The sequence below is a fragment of the Perognathus longimembris genome, chromosome 24, assembly GCF_023159225.1.
Source record: "Perognathus longimembris pacificus isolate PPM17 chromosome 24, ASM2315922v1, whole genome shotgun sequence".
Classification (NCBI taxonomy): Eukaryota; Metazoa; Chordata; class Mammalia; order Rodentia; family Heteromyidae; genus Perognathus; species Perognathus longimembris.
In genome coordinates this window covers 7,100,734-7,120,290 of record NC_063184.1, presented here as the reverse complement: position 1 = coordinate 7,120,290, position 19,557 = coordinate 7,100,734, and the positions used below count along the sequence as shown (strand labels likewise).

Sequence of the window (19,557 nt, the reverse complement as noted above, 5' to 3'; positions counted from 1 at the left end):
ACTTTGAGAAAACACAGGCAAACAGAATTAAAAACAAAAAAATTAGAAGAGGCCTGGTGCCAGTGTTCATGCTTGTAATCCTATCTACTCAGGAGGCTGAGATTTGAGGATCATGGTTCAAAGCCAGCCTGGGCAAGAAAGTCCATGAGATTCTTAGCTTCACTTTACCACCAAAAAAGCCCAAAGTAGAGTTATGGCTCCAGTACTAGAACACTAACATTGAGCATAAAAGCTCAGGGGCCTGAGTTCAAGCACGAGGACTAGCACAAAAACAAAAACAAACAAAAAACATGGTACACTAAAAATATTAGATGAAATGATCTTTAAGCTGTGTGTTCAAGATGTGTGTGTGCATACATACATACACATATATTCAGTTCTATAATTCCATTATTACAGATAAAAAAGATGGAGCTTTGTAAAATAGGTTACCCAAAAACTTATAGTAAGTGGTGGTACAAAGGAATCAGAATTATCATATTAAAACTAATTTAAACTTAAGGTAATCATTTAAATTTAAGTGTGGTTTAAATATTATAAATCATACTAAATATGCCATGTTAAATATTAATTGTTAAAATATGATTGAATTATATTAAATCATGATAAAATGATACATATTTAAATTTAAGTATGAGTAGTCTGATTCTTACATTCCTCTACTTCATGTCCTGACTTTTTAAAGTAGTAATTGTTTTCCTCAAAAAAGTTATGTGCAATTTATTAGCAGTTTGGAGTTTGCTTAATTCTTAGCATTAGTTATAATTGTGAGGTCTAATAAAAGATGCTTCCTAACATAAAAATCTGTTGTAGAACTGAATGACTTCAATTGACCTTAAAGCTCAAATCATGGTACTATTATTATTGAGAGTTTTATCTAAATTTCCGCATAAACATGTCAGGTAAGCGGATTCACTGGCTGGTTTGTAATTTTTTTCTACTACTTCTAAAACTAATCATTTTTACTTATTTAACTATATTTTCTACTCCTAATAATCAATAACAAGTATTAACTAGTATATATATATTCCAAGCATGTGATATTAAAAGATTAATCCTATGTATTTATCATTTTATAATTAAAATGAAAAAAGTTAAAAAGTATGAATTGAGGGTACGAAAATACCTATTTTTCAAAATAAAGAGCTACATGAGCTGTGCAAATCACATTTATTTCTTCCTTCTCATTAGGTGGCTCTCTCAATGGCAGCACAGAAAAACTAAGTCTCCTGCCACCAGGAAATAAGAACTGCTTGGCAGTATCCCAACTTCAAGAGTCTATTCTACTTTATCCCACTTAGGGTACAAGTCTAATGTTCACCTTGTGTACGGCTCAAGTTTTCCCCTTAACATTCCCAAGGTGCAGTCAGAATACATGTCAAGTTATTAAAAAGATAATTATCTAGTGGAGAGGCTAGAAAAATACCCAAGGAGGGGCTGGGGATATGGCCTAGTGGCAAGAGTGCTTGCCTCGTATACCTGAGGCCCTGGGTTCAATTTCCCAGCACCACATATACAGAAAACGGCCAGAGGTAGCGCTGTGGCTCAAGTGGCAGAGTGCTAGACTTGAGCAAAAAGAAGCCAGGGACAGTGTTCAGGCCCTGAGTTCAAGCCCCAGGACTGGCCAAAAAAAAAAAAAAAAAAATCCCCAAGGAATGATCACTTTCAACTGATAAAAACTACCTACAAAAATTATTTATGGCTGTACGCTAGTGACTCATGTCTGTAATCCTAGCAGCTCAGGAGGCTGAGAGCTGAGGATGGTAGTTCAAAGGCAGCCAAGTCGATGATACTCTCATCTCCAGTCAACCAGCAAACAGATGAGAACAGAACTGTGGCTCGAGTGGCAGAGTGGCAACCTTGAGCAAGAAAGCTCAGGGATAACCCCTCGGCCCAGCCCTGAATTCAAGCCCCACTGCCTGCACTATCTCATTACCTACTCACACTTCATCTCAGGGAGAGGCACTGGCAAACTGTTCAATAATGAAAAGTGAGGGCATGGTGCTTTTTCACTGATCAGTTTCAGAATCATAAAGAACAATAGCGATCAGTATCAGGCTACCCTTTCTCAAAAGATTTAAGTTACTGAACAATGTTTTTAGGTCAGTGTTTATAAAACTAGACCAGTTATGTAATCTTTATTAGAAATTAATTTTAATGAAATTTTATTGCATGACTAAAATCTTTTATTGCATCATTAAAAACAAAGGCTAGCTTTAAAATACCTAGCCCACACAAGGCATGAAGACAAAATGGTTTTTATTAGTACAAAATCAACTAATAAATCAGTAAAATTAGTCTCTTTTAAGACAGTCACACTAATGTATTTGGCCCTTATAAAAATATTTTTATACTTGGACTGACTTGGAATGATGGAAAAAATGGAGAAGATAACTTCCGTTTAGCCTACACAGAAGAATGTGATTTTCAGAAGAAACAAACTAGCCAAGTTTTTGGTTTTGTTGTTTAAAAGAAAAAGAATGTGTGGCCACCAGTAGAGGTCAGTATAGCACACCAAGTCACTGGCCGTTTCAACTGCTGCCAGAAATAGAACACCTGGTTTAGTTAATAATAAAAATCAAAAGCCAATGCATAAAATATAATTATACAGATATATACTTGCATAAACAGTCAAAGATAAATGTATATAATTTACTGTTGGGGTCAGCTGCACCTTTAAGGGGCCACAGCTGACCTCAGCCTGTCCCTCCCCTTCCTGTCTTTAACCGGAAGAGAAGGAAGTCTGACATCACTTAAGGGACAGCTCCTTGGGACCAATCAGGGGCCCCTCTCTTGTGCCCGCCTTTAGGGTATATCTGGGGGGTTCCTCATTTGAATAACCAGAAGCCCTAATGGCTTTCTCCAGGGGCCCATGCGTCCATGTCATTCTTGGCGGCTTTGGGGCACCCTGCGACCACACGTCACCGAGGCTACCCGTGGCCATCGCTCCCTCGTGAGCGATCATGGACCACCCGGGAAGGGGCGGACAAGCCCCTTCCCCCCCCCAAGTGAGGGGAAGTCGAGAGAGCCCACAGTTCCCGTCAACAAAATCTGAATTTTTGACATGGAAAACAAGAGTAAAAATATAGGGCCATGGGTGAAGATGAAGCTCAAGTGACAGTGTACCTGCTGCTGACTAAGCAAACCAAGCTGGAGGTTCTGAGTTCAGACCCTAAAACCACAAAAAAATAAAAAAACCAGAACAGTAATAAACCACCAGGTCACATGGCTGTGGTTATGCTGGTACAAAGGCATCATTCTAGAGTCTTAAGTAGGGGAATAACAAGGTCATAGTGCTATCCTCATTAGACCATTCTGGAGTCATTGAGACAAAGATGAACTGATTCACTTTTTATCAAGTATTATAAGTAACCACTACAATGTATAAGCACTTCAAAGCACTTACAATGAAACCAAGTCCCCTAACTTATTTTCTCCTATAATTCCTTATTTCTGTTTCTCTAGTGTTAAAAGAGGATCAATCTGAAAGGAATTAAAGTTGCTGAGAGGCCAGGTAGAAGACTTTTGAAACAGTATTTAAGTGAAGGGAAGATGAAGCAGGGCTGAATAGGACATCTATAAAGACTTCCAGGACTGGGTGAGGAGAAGAAGAAATGAGGCAACATTTGGAGAGAAAATGGCCATTGCTGAGTAATAGCCGGCCTGGTATGAAAACAAACATTTGCTTTGAGAAACCCTGAAAAAAAAAAAGTCTACCTTATATAAAGGGTTATTAGAAATGGCTTTGTTAAACTGCCAATTATCTCTCACAAAATTTCCTTTTCTACTAAAAGAAGCCCTAATGGCTTTCTCCAGGGGCCCATGCGTCCATGTCATTCTTGGCGGCTTTGGGGCACCCTGCGACCACACGCCACCGAGGCTACCCGTGGCCATCGCTCCCTCGTGAGCGATCATGGACCACCCGGGAAGGGGCGGACAAGCCCCTTCCCCCCCCCAAGTGAGGGGAAGTCGAGAGAGCCCACAAAATGGCGCCCAACGTGGGGCAGGATGCCCACGAGAAAAGCAATAGGAGCTGTCGGTAGCCTTCGGGAAGGATGGAGTGAGTAATCCGGAGCGTGTGGTACCCCCATCCACGGCGATGGGGCAGAGCAGAATCAATCCGCGTCCCAAGAGGCCGGATTGGATCAATGGCACTCTGACCAAGGGCTGAGAGAATTCTGCAACCCTCGGAGATGGGCTTGCAGCTTCGCACCTCTGGGCGCCAGGCGAGGCAGCAGCGGCAGTCTAGCCCAGGGCCCCCGCCCGGGACTTTTAAAGTCCCAAGTAGGGAGCAGCCACGCGCAATGGGCGCTGGCCTCCGGGAACGCGGGACCCAAGGCGGCAACGGGAGCCGCAGGGGGTCACGGCCTGGCATTGTTCGGATCTCAGAAAGCGCAGGCCTCATGGAGCCTAGCGCCGGTGGCAACGTGCATAGAGGTATTGTGAGTGTACAACATGCATCTGTGAGTCTGTGAGTGTTTCTGTTGAGTGAGGAGAGGTTTCCTTTTGTTTTTATCAACCACGTGGTTCTATTATGGGCAAAATAATACCATTTGCCACTGGAATTCCAGAAAACTTACATGGCCAATTTAAAAAAAAAAAAAAATCTAAGCATGCTTCAAAACGCACAAGTATCAGTATGTCTGTCCGTGTGTGTTGGTAAAACGTGGTTTCAAAGTTACTTGCCTTTTGATTACTAATCTGACTCTAATTCTTAATGTTAAACTGTTCTTTGCAGCTTGTGGGTGGAGTCACAGTAAAGGGCCTGGAGGCAGGTGTGACTCTTATCACTAAACAGCCTGGAGGCAGGTGTTACTCTTATCACCAAACTCCAAGCCAAAAGAAAAAAAAAAGGTGTTATTCTTTCTCTCCTGTGCTCTCATAAACTCTTTTAAGATCAAGGGACCAGAGTCATCTTGGAACAACTGCGCAAACCTCCATTTTCCTGACTCAGGATTAATACTTTGCTTTATAGGATGCAGGTCGACGTGTGCTAGCTGCATGGACTGTGGCAGTCTGTGGCTACAGGAAACTGACTCCACAGTCTGCTCCCAAACTGCCTTGGTTTTTTTTTCTCTTCTTTGACCTATAGTTGTTGTTTCCCCACCCCCACCCCCAAGCCGGGGACGGAGCCCCAGACCTTGCACTCTTCCGCTGAACTAAATCCCCAGAGCCTTGTAAAGGCTTTTACAGATTGGAAAACTAAAAACCCAGAGCACTTGCTCTGGAGAAATGTCTCTTCTTGTTCTCTTCAGGAAAACAAGGAATATACTGCAATTCTTCTGCTCTTCTAAAGAGAATAAGCGCTTCTTGAAGTGCAATATTTAGCTGTGGCAGTGTCGCTTGCAGTTTTGTACAAAAATTAAAGAAATTTTGCACCATGTTTCTTCTACTCCTCTCTCCCTACTGTTTGGTTTAAGGGAGTCCCGTTACAGGGAAATAGGAGCTGAGGGTTTGACACCCAACCTTAATGTCTAAAAAAAAAAAAAAAAAAAAAAAAAAAAAAGTAGGCGCAAAGGTTTAACACCTTCCCTTCAATGTTTATATATAAAAAGAATGTTTTACTAATCACTTATGTATAAATTATCAGCTACTGTGAACTACCAGGGATGCCAGAACTCCAGCCTACTTCTACTTCACCACCAAAAGAGGGCTGATGGTCTGCAACTTCCTGCACTTGGCAGAAACCAGCTGAGGATTCCAGCTTCTCTGGACAAAGCCAGATGGACGGCCACCTTACCTACCCCTTCCCTCTGTGGAAGAGGCCCCCTATATATTTATATATATGTCTTATGTCAGCATTTGCCTTATGCCTACATGTGTGTTTACAACATCCCCTACTAAAAAAAAAAAAAAAAAAAAAAAAAAAAAAGAGTAGCAATTTACCATTTTATAATTTTAGTGGATATTATACAACTTTTCCTATTGTCCTATGGTATAAATGTAAACTATAGCTAGATAGATGGGTAGATTTATATATAGTATATTTACATATAGATTTGTGTACACATTATATATATTTATATATACAAAAAAATGTTTATATGTAGCAACAAAAACAAAAAGGAAAAAAGAGACCAGGTGCAGGTAGCTGATGACTGTAATCCAAGCTTCTCAGTAGGCTGAGATCTGAGGATCAAGGTTCGAAGCCAACCTTGGCAGACAAATATGGCAGACACTTATCTACAATTAACTAGCAAAAAGGTGGAAGTGGAGGTGTGGCTCAAGTGACAGAGCACCAGTCTGTGAAAAATCCAAGTGACAGCATGAGGCCAAGGTCAAGTTTCAGTCGCGCGCACGCATATACACACACATACAAACACACACACAGCAATAAGATGGGGAAGGGAGAGAAAAGGGGCAATAGAGGGTGTGAGATTGAACATATTATCAATGAAACCCTCCTCTGCACAACAAATAAAATGATGATAATATTTTAATGATTCATTTATCTGGTAGAATGCACTAAAGTTGAGATGTGCATAGAGGTGATTCACCATTCATTCACTAAGTCTACTATGCTGAAAAAAGTCTCTAACTTTAATTTCAAAAGTAAACTTAAAATAATATTCCATTTCCACAAGAAGCTTGGAGATATGTCCTTAAATATTTAGGGGCAAGATTGTTTTTAGCAAAGGACTATTATGATATATAGTATTATATGCAACAACTTCTGATACTTAATCTTGGCAGGTTTATATTTTTTTTAGGAGATCTTATCATTTAAGCCAACAACAAGTGTTCGTGTGTGTGTGCGCGCGTACGCGCACACACACACACGGCTTAAATTTAGTGCCTTGAACTCTCCTTGCCTTTTTACTCAAAGCTGGCACTCTACCACTTGAGTCATACCACTACTTCCAGCTTTGTGCTAATTAACTGGAGATAAGAGTTTCATAGGTATCTCCCAGGATGGTTTTGAACCTAAATCCACAATCTCCTCCTCCGTAGCATCTGAGATTACAGGTGTGAATCACTAGTGATAGGCACCATATTAACTTTTTGCTAAAGGTAAATAAATATGAGTAAGAATATTTTGGGGGGCTGGGGATATGGCCTAGTGGCAAGAGTGTTCGCCTCCTATACATGAAGCCCTGGGTTCGATTCCCCAGCACCACATATATAGAAAATGGCCAGAAGTGGTGCTGTAGCTCAAGTGGCAGAGTGCTAGCCTTGAGAAAAATGAAGCCAGGGACAGTGCTCAGGCCCTGAGTCCGAGGCCCAGGACTGGCAAAAAAAAAAAAAAAGAATATTTTGGTAGTTTACCTTTAATCTCTCTCAAAATGCTTCAAAAAACATACATAAAATTGAGACTACAGTATCTGTACATTCATTCTGTCATGTAAGTATGCTTTTCATATAGATATAGATACAGGTATATTAAAGTTGTCAACAGGGAAATGAACACACATATAAAACAATGAAAATAATTGAATAGAACTGGATGGCAATCTGGCTTGCTCCTCGACATCTGGGAATACACCAGATATGTGGGTATGATCAAAACTGTGCTCTTTCTTCTGTTTTTAATTAAATCCTCCTGGGTCATTCCAAGCCTATCAGAAAAGACTGGCAGAAAAGTTTGCTCAGCAATCTATAAGACTTCCAGTAGGAGTCAAGTATGCAAATGAAAACTATAATGGAAATATAGTACTTGTGGGTCTTAAATGAGCTAATAAATTCACAGAAATACCACACCAAGATGTGCACTATTGTAATTAATGTAACATGATTTACTATGGAAGATATTTCTCACGTAGGTCAAGTGGAAAAAAACATTCCTGAAACTTTCACATCAAGTTTCATTTTGACAAATGAAATCATTTGTGGGGGTGAATAGTAGGCTGTGATTTTTACCCCTCATACATCAATCTGATAATGACACATCTATTTAGTCAGAGTACTACACTGACAAAGACAGCATGAAGATAGAGAAATTGTTTTACCTTGTTAAATTATCTGATGATTTTTCTAATTCCTCACACTCCATGTGAAACACACTAGAAAAGGAATCCTAGAGTAGAGAGACAAAAATGAGAAGTTTGAGAAGGTAATAAAAACTTTATGCACACACATACATGTCAGAAAATTGACTAGAGGATACCAGTCCCTGTAATATATCCCTCACCCCATCCCAACTCTGGTCCTGGGACTTGAACCCTGTGCCTGGGTGCTGTCCCTGAGCCTCTTTTTGTGCTCAAGACTAGTGCTCTACCACTTGAGCCACAGCACCACTTCAGACTTTTTCTGGATCTCAGCCTCCTGAGTGGCTAGGATGACAAGTGTGAGCCAGTGGTGCCAGCCCTGTAATCTATTTTTACTTCACAAGATCCTCAAAGTTCATTCCTGGTACTAAAGATCTTTTCAGATTACTTCTGATTTTACTTATATAGTCTGAGTACTACGTGGCTTATGCTTTTTTTCTTACCAAGTATTAACCTATTGCGCCTTGAAATTTGCTGTACATTTGTTTAGAACATTTACAGTTGGGCAATTATTTATTTACACATGTTGGGCCTTGAATTAAGAGCTTGGGTACTATCCTTGAGTTTTTCTGCTCAAGGCTGGTGCTCCACCTCTTGAGCCATGCTTCTATATCTTGGCCTTTCATTGGACAATGAGAAATAAGAGTCGCTCAGATTCATCAGTCTGGGCTGGCCTCAAACAAGGATCCTCAGATCTCAGCTTCCTGAGTAGCTAGTATTACAGGTATAAGTCACCAGTGAAAAGCTATGTTTGGCCTTTTAAACATACTTTAATTGCTGCTTAATATTAAACTCCAGATACCTTCTTAAAGAGGTACATTTTTCAATAATATTTCATGAGGTTATTCAAGGAAATGTAAAGGCTTTATTGACACAGAGAAACACTTCTGGAACTACACTAAAAAGCAAGATACCTATTTGTACACGTACTCCATTGACAACTGAAAAAAGAATTGGAAGGAAAACACAGAAATAAGACAATGATTGTATAATTTCAAAATGGAAAACTTGAGTGCATTTTGGAAAGATTTTGTTCCTATTTTTACCCCTTTTTTTATTTCTTTCACTATACTGAGGTTTGAAATCAGGGCATTGTGCTTAATAGGCTGGTGCTCTATTACTTGGACCATGCCTCCAACCTTGCTTTTTGCTGGAGATGGTGTCTCTCTTACACTTTTCTGTCTGGGCTCGCCTTAAACTGCATCTATCCCAAACCCCAGCCTCCTAAGTAGCTAGGATTATAGGCATGAGCCATTGGTACCTAGCTAGCTCAGATAGTTATAATCACCAAATAATTGTAATATAAATGAACATCAGATGACCTAATTCCCTTTCTAAATCTACCAATCTGAGTTGTGAAAAAATGAGCAAAACATATCCACAGTCATACTGTTGAGCTGGGTTTCAAAGAGCCACTGTTCCAAATCACTTTCCCACCCTGGTGTTAGCCTGTAGCAGCTGGCACTGAATGTTAATTAAAATGATATTTAAGTTGTTTTCAAAAGGAGTGTTATGTATAACTTTCAAAAATTAAATGCTAAGGAGTAGGTCACAGAGCAAAAATGATAAGTTGGCATATTGCATTAATGAATTCTGACCTGAACTTTAAAAGGCTAGCAGCTATCTTGTAATCATTTCCTACTAAGCATTTTGTAACTGATAGGAAAATAAAGAAACAATACCTATGAAAATACTGATTATCTTTTTAGCACAGTGAATTCTCATTTTTTTATCTTATTAATGAATATTTTATATTGATGAACACAACCCTCCTAACACGCAGGACCATTCAGAGGTCATGCAGTCTGACTTTCTCAATTAAAACTCTTCCTGTTAGCCAGGCATACCAGGAGCTCACACACGTAATCCTAGCTCCTCAGGAGGCTGAGAGCTAGAGGATCATGGTTAGAAGTCAGTCATGGGCAGAAAACTCTTCAAAACTTTCACCAATTAATCAGCATTTAAATTTACACACACACACACACACACACACACACACATCACTTAAACTACTAAATACATTTAGAATTCTGCTTTTTCCTAGAACATCAATTCTAATATCTTATGCATTATAATTGATCTATAAAATAGACACTATCACTATACTAGTTAACCCCTAATAAGCAGCTTAGTCTAAAGGAAAAGGAAAAGAAATACATTTAAGAGAACTATTCCAGAAAAAATGGCCCATATAGTCTCATATGTTGCAAGATTGCATAAAGGAAACGTATCTTATACTAGGAATCTGACATCAATGGCAAACCAGTCTGTAAGTGACCAACACTGGGTCAGAACACTCAACCTCCGCTCACAAATCAGGTATACTTCCTCACACTACAGACTACGTCCTCAACAGACGGAGATCTGCCAGATGGAAAACTGGATGGCTTCCATCATTGGCAAAGGATATAGGACTTACAAATGCCATTAGTAACAACCTCTACTTGGATATGCCTCCTACCAAACTATTATCCCCCTAGTGTGTGTGAGTGCACCAGTACTGGGGCTTGAACTAAGGGCCTCATGTTCTCTCTTGAGTTTTCTCAGTCAAGTCTGATGCTCTACTACTTGAGCCATACCTCCACTTCCAGCCTTTTAATCTCAACTGGAGACAAGCATCTCACAGACTTTCCTACCTATGCAGGCTTCAAACCCTGATCAATCGATCCCCAGCTTTCTGAGTAGTTACAATTATAGGCATGAGCCACTAGCACATAGCTCCTAAACAACTTCTGGTGCAAATATATTTAAAAATTATTATTATTACTATTATTATTATTGAGCCATTCTGGAGCTTAAACTCAGAGCCTAGGTACTATCCCTGAGCTTCTTTTTGCGCAAGGCTAGTGTTCTACCACTTGAGCCACAGTGCCACATAACAGCTGTTTAATTTAATTTTAGTGTTTTGGAGAGTCTCATGGATTTTCCTACTCAGGCTGGCTTCAAACTTTGGTCCCCAGTTCTCAGCCTACTGAGAAGCTATGATTACAAGCATAAGCCACCAGTGCCTGGCTTGCAAAGACATGTTTTATACCCACTGTGGTCAGATGGGCCTCTACCCCCATCTGCCAACCTGGGAGCTGAGTACGGCTGTGTAACAGCGCATGTCTCCATCATCCAGTGAATCCATGGACGGTAATGGCACACAGGCAGCCATGGGCCTTGCTGAGCTCACACTGGTCTGCTTTACATAAATCTACATATGCAGATGGGGCTGAGAAAGAGAGAGAGATCCTGAGGGTAACCTAAGCTTTCAAAGCAGTGCTTTGAGCCACAGGAGTTTCTAGCTTTCTGAAACTGGAAAACATCATACTGGGTACTCACGCAGCAATCTTCGTCCACTATGAAAATGGTGCACTTCTGCACCTGCATGAAAGAGATAATGGTGGCTGCTATTTTCTTCAAGATGACTTCTAATGACTGCTGTTCTTCAAAGATTAAGCTAGCAAGGTCAAGCAGCACCTACACAAGAAAGAGTGACTGCTTATTATGTAGTAATTGCTGGTCGTCATGAAAGCAATACACTGATCTGCAAGGGTGTATAATCTAGCCAGCTACTACCACGTCTGTATTAGTATTTACTACATTTCTTTGTGTTTACTAACAAAATTCTCTACTGATTAGATAGGTAGCTAAGATCACAGATTCTTAGGCTGGAATCATTTGCTTTTATTTTTCAAATTTCCTTATTTTTACTTATTTTGTGCCAACAGTGAGGCTTGAACTCAGGACCTTGAGCTCTTGCTTTGCTTTTTCACCTAAGGTTGGTATTCTACCACTTAAAATTACAGCTCCATGTATGGTTTTTCGCTAGTTAGCTGGAGATAAGAATCTCCCAGACTTTTTTGCACTGGCTGGCTTTGAACTATAATCTTCAGATCTCAGCCTTCACTTTGTTCTTTTTTTTTTTTTTTTTTGCTAGTCCTGGGGCTTGAACTCAGGGCCTGAGCACTGTCCCTGGCTTCTTTTTGCTCAAGGCTAGCACTCTGCCAACTTGAGCCACAGCGCCACTTCTGGCCTTTTCTATGCATGTGGTGCTGAGGAATCGAACCTAGGGGCTTCATGTATATGAGGCAAGCACTCTTGCCACTAGGCCACATTCCCAGCCCAGTTCTCAGCCTTCTGTGTAGCTAGGATTACAGGTTAGCCACCAGTGCCCAGCTAAGGGTTAATTTTAGAATTGTCCTAGACAAAGCTCGATGAAGTTCATCACAGTTATAGAAGATTATGTGTGTTATGAACATTAGCAATAAAAAACAATAAAAAGTCCAGATGGGAAAAGCCAGGCTGAGGAGTAGCGGGGGTGGGGGGGGGGGAAGAGAGAGGACAGGAAGAGCAGGAAAACTACACTGTTCATCCAATAAAATATAGAGCCGAGATATGACAGAGCAGGAACTAAACGCAGCATTTACTGTCTCAAAAGCTCCCCATCTGTAACTTAAAACAATGAAATGATGGTACAAGTAAGGTGATGGCATAGCCAAGTATAGAACTATAAATCAAATCCTCCTCCTAAGGCAAAGGACAACGCCGACAGGGATGACGCATACTGTGTGAAATGGCTGAAAGCAGAAGAAAGAGCTATATAAGATTTAGAGACCAAACCTGTTCTATTTGCATTTTTAATCCCCTGCATTCATGACTTGGATAAGAGTGTATGTTTTCAAGTGCATCCGGCCTGTCTCTTTAGCAGTGAGTCTCACCTGATTTCTCTTGTTCTCCAGCAGGGATGTCTCATAGAGCTGAGCATTATGAAGGACGATACCACAGAATGCCAAGTAGGCAGCGAAGTCCTGGAAAACACAAAAGACAAGACATGAATTAACATCGTGGAGGAGAGCCTTTGATTCCAGCATCCTGGAGTGGGGGTAGGAACACCAAAGTTCATAGCCAACCTGGCCTACAGTGAGTTCAAAACCAGCCTAAGCTGCATTGTGAGACTCTGCGTGGGAAAACAAAGAAACAAAAAAGCACAAGAACTAGAGTTGTATTGTCGTTCATTAACATAGCACTTGTCTATCCTGTGTGAAATCCTGGGCTCAATCTCATGAGTAAATACGTACTTACATATGTACATACTCTCTCTCTCTCTCTCTCTCTCTCTCTCACACACACACACACACACACACACACATATACATAAATGAGTTGTCTTCAGAAAACATTCTAGTAGTATTTTCTGACACATAAAATGCATTCAAAACACAGTTGAAATAAATATTAAGAGGCAAATGGATAGAAGTTTGTTCTGAATATAACTGGGACCTGAGGTTGTGCACATCTATAATTCCAGCAATTGGGAGGCAAAGGCAGTTTGGGGTACAATGGGATCATAGTGCAAGCTTGAGGTAAGATAGGATCATCGTGAGTTCTAAGCCAGTCTAGGCTAAACTGTGAGATACTGTCATATATATACATATATACATATATAATAGGAAAATGTGGAAGCCAGTTATTAGCCAAATGGGGCAACTGGCAGACAGCAAGTATTAGTTAAAACAATAGCTTTATAGCTGTTGTCTGTACTTGGACTTAAACTTAGGGCCTTGCGCTCTTGTTTAGCATTCCTGGTGCTTTACACTTGAGCTATACCTCCACTTTTGACTTTTTGTTTGTTATTTGGAGATAAATGTCCCATGTATTTGTCTGCTTGGGCTGGCTTCAAACCATGATTCTCAGATCTCAGCCAGCTAGGATAACAGACGTGAGCCACGGGCGCCTGACAGAAATAAACTTATTACCAGAGTAAAAAGAAAGATAGCAACTAAGACAAAGCACTTTTTATATGCTGCAAAATTACAATGCTCTTTATGCAAAATTTGGTTTCACATCTACATGATAGGACAACTCAGGCTTATGCTGGAATTATGTAATGCACTATAACTTATTACTGCAGCAAACAAACACACACACACTGGTTGAGAGCATACTAGCAATAATAGCATAAAGTTAAATATCATATAAAGCCACAAGTATCAATTAAAAAAATTTAAAACAGAGATCTGTCACTCTTATAGGGGAATGTGTCCTCAATCATTCTGACCCATCAAATAAATCTTTAGGTGTGACTCTTGTGGGTTTGTTTTGTTTTTGTTGACTTTATCTGCTCACAGCTGGCACTGGACCACTTGAGCCACCCCCCCCCACTTCATGAGTGGCTCCCTTCGTCCACAACCACAGCTGTATTCTACCAGATTGTGACACACAGCCTAGAAACAGCAAGTGGACTCAAGAGTACTTTACCATGCCAGACATAAATTTAATAATGGAGTAAAAAAAATCCAATCAAAGAACTATGTTTTCCTTCTAAATATCCCCAGATATTTAGACAGAAGACTGCCTTGTGGCCAGTTGAGGTGGCACACACCTGTAATCCCAGACCTTGGGGAGACTGAGTCAGACAGAATTGGTAGCCAAACTAGGCTACACAGCAAGATGCTTCCCTCTGAATCACTTAAAACGTAAGAACTAACACAGGTTGCCAATAGGGAGACAAAAATAACTCGACCCACAAGTCCCAGTGGCTCATGCCTGTAATACTAGCTACATAGAAGGCTGAGGTCTGAGGATCATGGTTCAAATCCAGCCTGGGCAGGAAAATCTGTGAGGTTCGTATCGCTAATTAATCACCAAAAAGCTAGAAGTAGAGCTGTGGAAGGATGCTAAATTTGAGCAAAAAAAGCTCAGAAACAATGCCTAGGCCCTGAGTTCAAGCCCCAGAACTGGCAAAAAATAAGTTAAAAACAAGCGAACAAATACTAAATAATAGCAATGGCCTTGGGATAGAAGAACTACAGTGGGCTGTGATTCACATATAATTACATATTCAATAAGAGAAATAACAAAACCTATGAACAGCATGCAGTAATGGGCAGGTTTGAGGGCGAGCTTCCGAGGTAGATGAGAAGCCTAATAAAACAACACTGTTCCCGAAGCTAAATTCACATCATCCATCCCGAATTCACACGGTGGCGCCCCACTGTCTGTGTGGGAAGCTTATAAAACACTGGGAAACTTAGTTCACAGAGAGGAAATTCCAATTTATAGCCAACCTACAGTGCTGAGCTTGGAGAGGCACGTTGGGCTTTTCACTCAGGGTTGAACCTCTTTTCTAGCAGCAATGAAAGGTAACGGAGTGAAAATCTCAGCAGAGACGGTGGATGCGGCTCATCTGGGAGGGTGGGAACAACCCGCAGCTCAGGGATGAGGCGAGGAGGCACAATGCCAACCAAATAGCTCATGAGCTTCCAACTCAAACCAAAACTATGCGGAGCCAAAGATACACACTTTTTTCTTCCTCTTTTCTATTTTGCTGGTCCTGAGGCTTGAACTCAGGACCTGAGCACTGTCCCTGTGCTTTTTTGCTCAAGGCTACTGCTCTGCCACTTGAGCCCTCTTTCTATTTGCAGCTTTTTGGTTGTCAACTGGAGATAAGAGTCTGTCTTTCTTGCCTGGCCTGGCTTCAAACTGTGATCCTCAGATCTCAGCCTTCTGAGTTGCTAGGATTACAGGAGTGAGCCACTGGCGCCCAACCAAAGATACGCTTTTAAACATAATTCTTTCTAGCCTCTGTTTCCTGATCAATGTTATAGCAACAGCAAACAGGAGATGGCTATGTATAATAAAAAGAAAGCAATCCTTCTCAAGTGGTATAAAGTCAGATTCAGGCTTTGTACCTTTTCATCTTTTTCAGTGAATGTCCCACCGTTTCCTGATTTCTTGTTGATGGCCTGCGCGACACCAACAACCTGGAATAAAGGGAGAGAAGTGAGATGTTTTCCCATAGATGGGAGTTACTAATATGGAGTGCACCAAGTACGGGTGTGTCTACACTAAGACATGCAACAAGGACAAAAGCCTTCAGAACAAGGTCTGCATCACTGACTACAGTCTTCTTTTTGACTTAAAAAAATTATCTCTAAGTAGCTGTTGAAAGGAGTTGCAATTCAACAAAGCAGTTTGTTAATACAATGTTTCTTAGTCAATGTCACCCCTCTGAATATTCTCATTTTTTCAATTTATTTTTGTTATTTATAGATAGATAATCATTAAGGAGTTGTACAAAGTTGTACAATTCGATGTGGCAATTTGAGTACAATGCATCTTGATCAATGTTGCCCCTTCCATCACGCTTCTCCATCTCTCCCAACCTCACCCATCTCCTCAAGGAACCCAGTTCTATTTTCCACATATGTACATGATGACTATGATCTTCTCTTTCTTAATAAAACTATTAATGTAGCTGGATGCTGGTGACTCATGTCTAGCTACTCAGGAGTCTGAGATCTGAGCATCATGGTTTGAAGCCAGCCCAGCAGGAAAAATCTGTGAGACTCTTATCTCCAATGAATCACCAGAAAACCAGAAGTGGAGCTGTGTCTCCAGTGGTAGAGTGCCAACGTTGAACAGGAAAAGCAGAACAAGAGCTTGAAGACATGAGTTCAACCACCAGTACCAGCACCAAATAAATAAATAAATAAATAAATAAATACATACATACATACATACATACATACATACATGTATTTAAGTCTTAGTTCTCTCATCTTTTGTTTATCCAGGTCACCCTATTGCTTTGCTATAATTAAATGATATAAGTTCCCTTCAAAGAGAAGAGATCAGGGAGGAGGATACATTCTTGTCTAATGTTTTCTGGTCTTCTAAACATCTGTTTTCTCTCTTTCTCTTCCTTAGGATCAAGAGATTTTTTTTTTTTCAAAATTTTATTATCAAACTGATGTACAGAGAGGTTACAGTTTCATACGTTAGGCATTGGATACATTTCTTGTACAGTTTGTTACCTTGTCCCTCATACCCCCCTCCCTCCTCCCCCTTTCCCTCCCCGCCCCCGAGGTGTTCAGTTCACTTACACCAAACAGTTTTGCAAGTATTGCTTTTGTAGTTGTTTGTCTTTTTTTACCCTGTGTCTCAAGAGACTTTTTTAAAAAGATTTTTTAAAGTGTTGTATGTTTTTGTCTGTGAGATTATCGTGACATTTCCAGACATGCACATAATGTACACAATTGTTCTCCCTTATTTCCCACCCCCTTCTTAAAACAGTTTTCAACTGCTCTCACTGGTTTATTCTCACACCTGTGTAATAAGTACTTTGGTCACTCTCATTTACCCTTTCCCTGTCAGATACTCAGCCCCAAACAAAACCCACTTTACTCTCCTGCCATTCATTTTTTTGTTAGTGTATATTAGTTATACAAAGCACACACATATGTTACATGTAATATATTTTATTTATTTATTTTGCTGGTCCTGGGGCTTCAACTCTAGGGTTAGGCACTGTCCCTGAGCTTTTATATACAAGGGCAGCACTCTATCTATCACTTGAACTGCAGCTTCACTTCCAGCCTTTTATTTTCCCTTATAGTACTTACTGGAAATGATAGTCTCACAGACTTTCCTGCCCAGGTTGGCTTCAGGATCCTCAGATCTCAGCTTCCTGAGTAGCTAGGATTACAGGCATAAGTCACCAGAACCTTGCCATAAACTATATATTTTATTCACCATAATCTAAAGGAATATATTTTTCAAAAAGTAGAACTATTCATTTATCCTAACCTTTTGTTATTAAATTGCCCTACATTCAACTCTCCCTTACTGCTGTCTACTTTTTCACTCTTGAAAATAACTGGAGGATTTCTAGATGCCCCAGCAAAAACCTAGGCAGGAGCTCTTTCTTGTCCAAGGTTAGACATGTCTGCTTTGTTGCTAGGCAGTTCCCCTGTAACCAATGGGGCACACCTGGGGCCCAGAGCGGCCCAACACAAGCAACAAAAGTCTCCTGGCATATTCCAAGCACTCCTTCATGCACGTATTCAACAAATGCTAACATGCTCAGTAGGTAACTGGCTGATGGCCACTGGAATAAAGGCTATGCTAAAGGAACTCAGAGCAGATGAAAGCCAGCACTAACACTGCACTAATGATGAATTTGAGGGTGCACAGCATGCTAGAAACTTTGAAGAGGTTCCTAGAGGAGGTCAAGAAGGAGGCTTCTCTGTTATAAAAACATGATCACCTCCAAATATACAGGCACAGTTATCAGAGAAGCTACTTTGTAAGGTATGGAGGGGAGCAGGGAAAGGAACAAAGGAGAGTGAGATTGATTGGATACAATGCAATCACGTGTGGAGATGTAACAACAAACCCCCTTCCAGTGTGACTAATATAAACTCATAAAAAATTACATGCACAAAAAACAGATGCTCTTTAAACTCCTCATGGTCAACTTAGCTCAGTATTTCTGTATTATGATACAATCATACACTGACAATGAGATGGGATAACTTTGAAGTCTTACAAGAAAAGCAAAATGGCAGTGCAGGGTATTTTCTGAAGTCAAGACTAGTAAAAGTGATATTGTCGGTTAAATTAGGTCACTGGGGTCCCCGGAATCCTGGTCCAAGTCAAAACCCCAGTGGTTCCCTGTAACCCACAGCAGCTGCGGGCCATAGGTAACGTTACCTTCAGCGGTGACCTGCCTCTGGCACCTGTCAGAGCGAGCTGAGGAAGAGCTTGCATCATGTCCTGCATGTGGGGAGTAGTCATTTCTTTATATATATATATATATATATATATATATATATATATATATATATATATATATATATCAAACTGAATTACAGAGAGGTTACAGTTTCATACATTAGGCATTGGATACATTTCTTGTACTGTTTGTTACCTCCTCCCTCATTCCCCCCTCCCCCTCCGCCTATCTCTTCCCCGCCATGAGTTGTTCAGTTCATTTACACCAAACAGTTTTGCAAGTGTTGCTTTTGTAGTTGTTTGTCTTTTTTTTACCCCGTGTCTCTCGATTTTGGTATTTGCTTCCAATTTCCTAGTTCTAATACCAGTATACCCAGTTTCCAATATACTCAAATAAGATACAGAGAAAGTGTAGGTACAACCACAGGAAGGTGATACAAGAAGATCATCAATAATAGAGGCTACAGTTACATATGGCACATTGAAAGTAGTTACAACTGTGATATAACAATCGTTTCCATAACATGGAGTTCATTTCACTTAGCATTATCTTATGTGTTTGTAAGGGTATAGCTATTGGGCTCCTGTGATCCTCTGCTGTGACTTGCCTAAACCTGTGCTAATTATTCCCTATAAAGGAGACCATAGAGTTCATGTTTCTTTGGGTCTGGCTCACTTCACTTAGTATAACTTTTTCCAAGTCCTTCCATTTCCTTACAAATGGGGCAATGTCATTCTTTCTGATAGAGGCATAAAATTCCATTGTGTATATGTACCACATTTTCCTGATCCATTCTTCTACTGAGGGGCATCTGGGTTGGTTCCAGATTCTAGCTATGACAAATTGTGCTGCGATGAATATTGTTGTGCTGGTGGCTTTAGTGTGATTATGTTTGTGGTCTTTTGGATAGATACCCAAAAGTGGGGCTGCTGGGTCATAGGGGAGTTCTATGTTTAGCCTTCTGAGGAATGGGAGCAGTCATTTCTACAGGAAACTTGGGACCAAAATAATACCTGTTCCTTGGGGTCCCCCAACAGAAGACGTTTCGTTACACAAGGCTCCTTCAAAAGG

General features: G+C 40.5%; 1 protein-coding gene across 3 annotated transcripts in view; it reads right to left on the bottom strand.

Annotated features, from left to right (window-relative positions):
- The window catches only part of Pde5a (phosphodiesterase 5A), a 132,719-nt gene that overhangs the window by 56,306 nt on the left and 56,856 nt on the right, over positions 1–19,557 (bottom strand). For all 3 annotated transcript variants that reach the window (XM_048333439.1, XM_048333441.1, XM_048333440.1), the window contains exons 4-7: positions 15,662–15,733; positions 12,689–12,778; positions 11,310–11,447; positions 7,947–8,014 (exon numbers count right to left, since the gene is read on the bottom strand). In XM_048333439.1, coding sequence (XP_048189396.1) covers positions 7,947–8,014; positions 11,310–11,447; positions 12,689–12,778; positions 15,662–15,733 — 368 coding nt within the window. The remainder of the gene's footprint in view (positions 1–7,946; positions 8,015–11,309; positions 11,448–12,688; positions 12,779–15,661; positions 15,734–19,557) is intronic.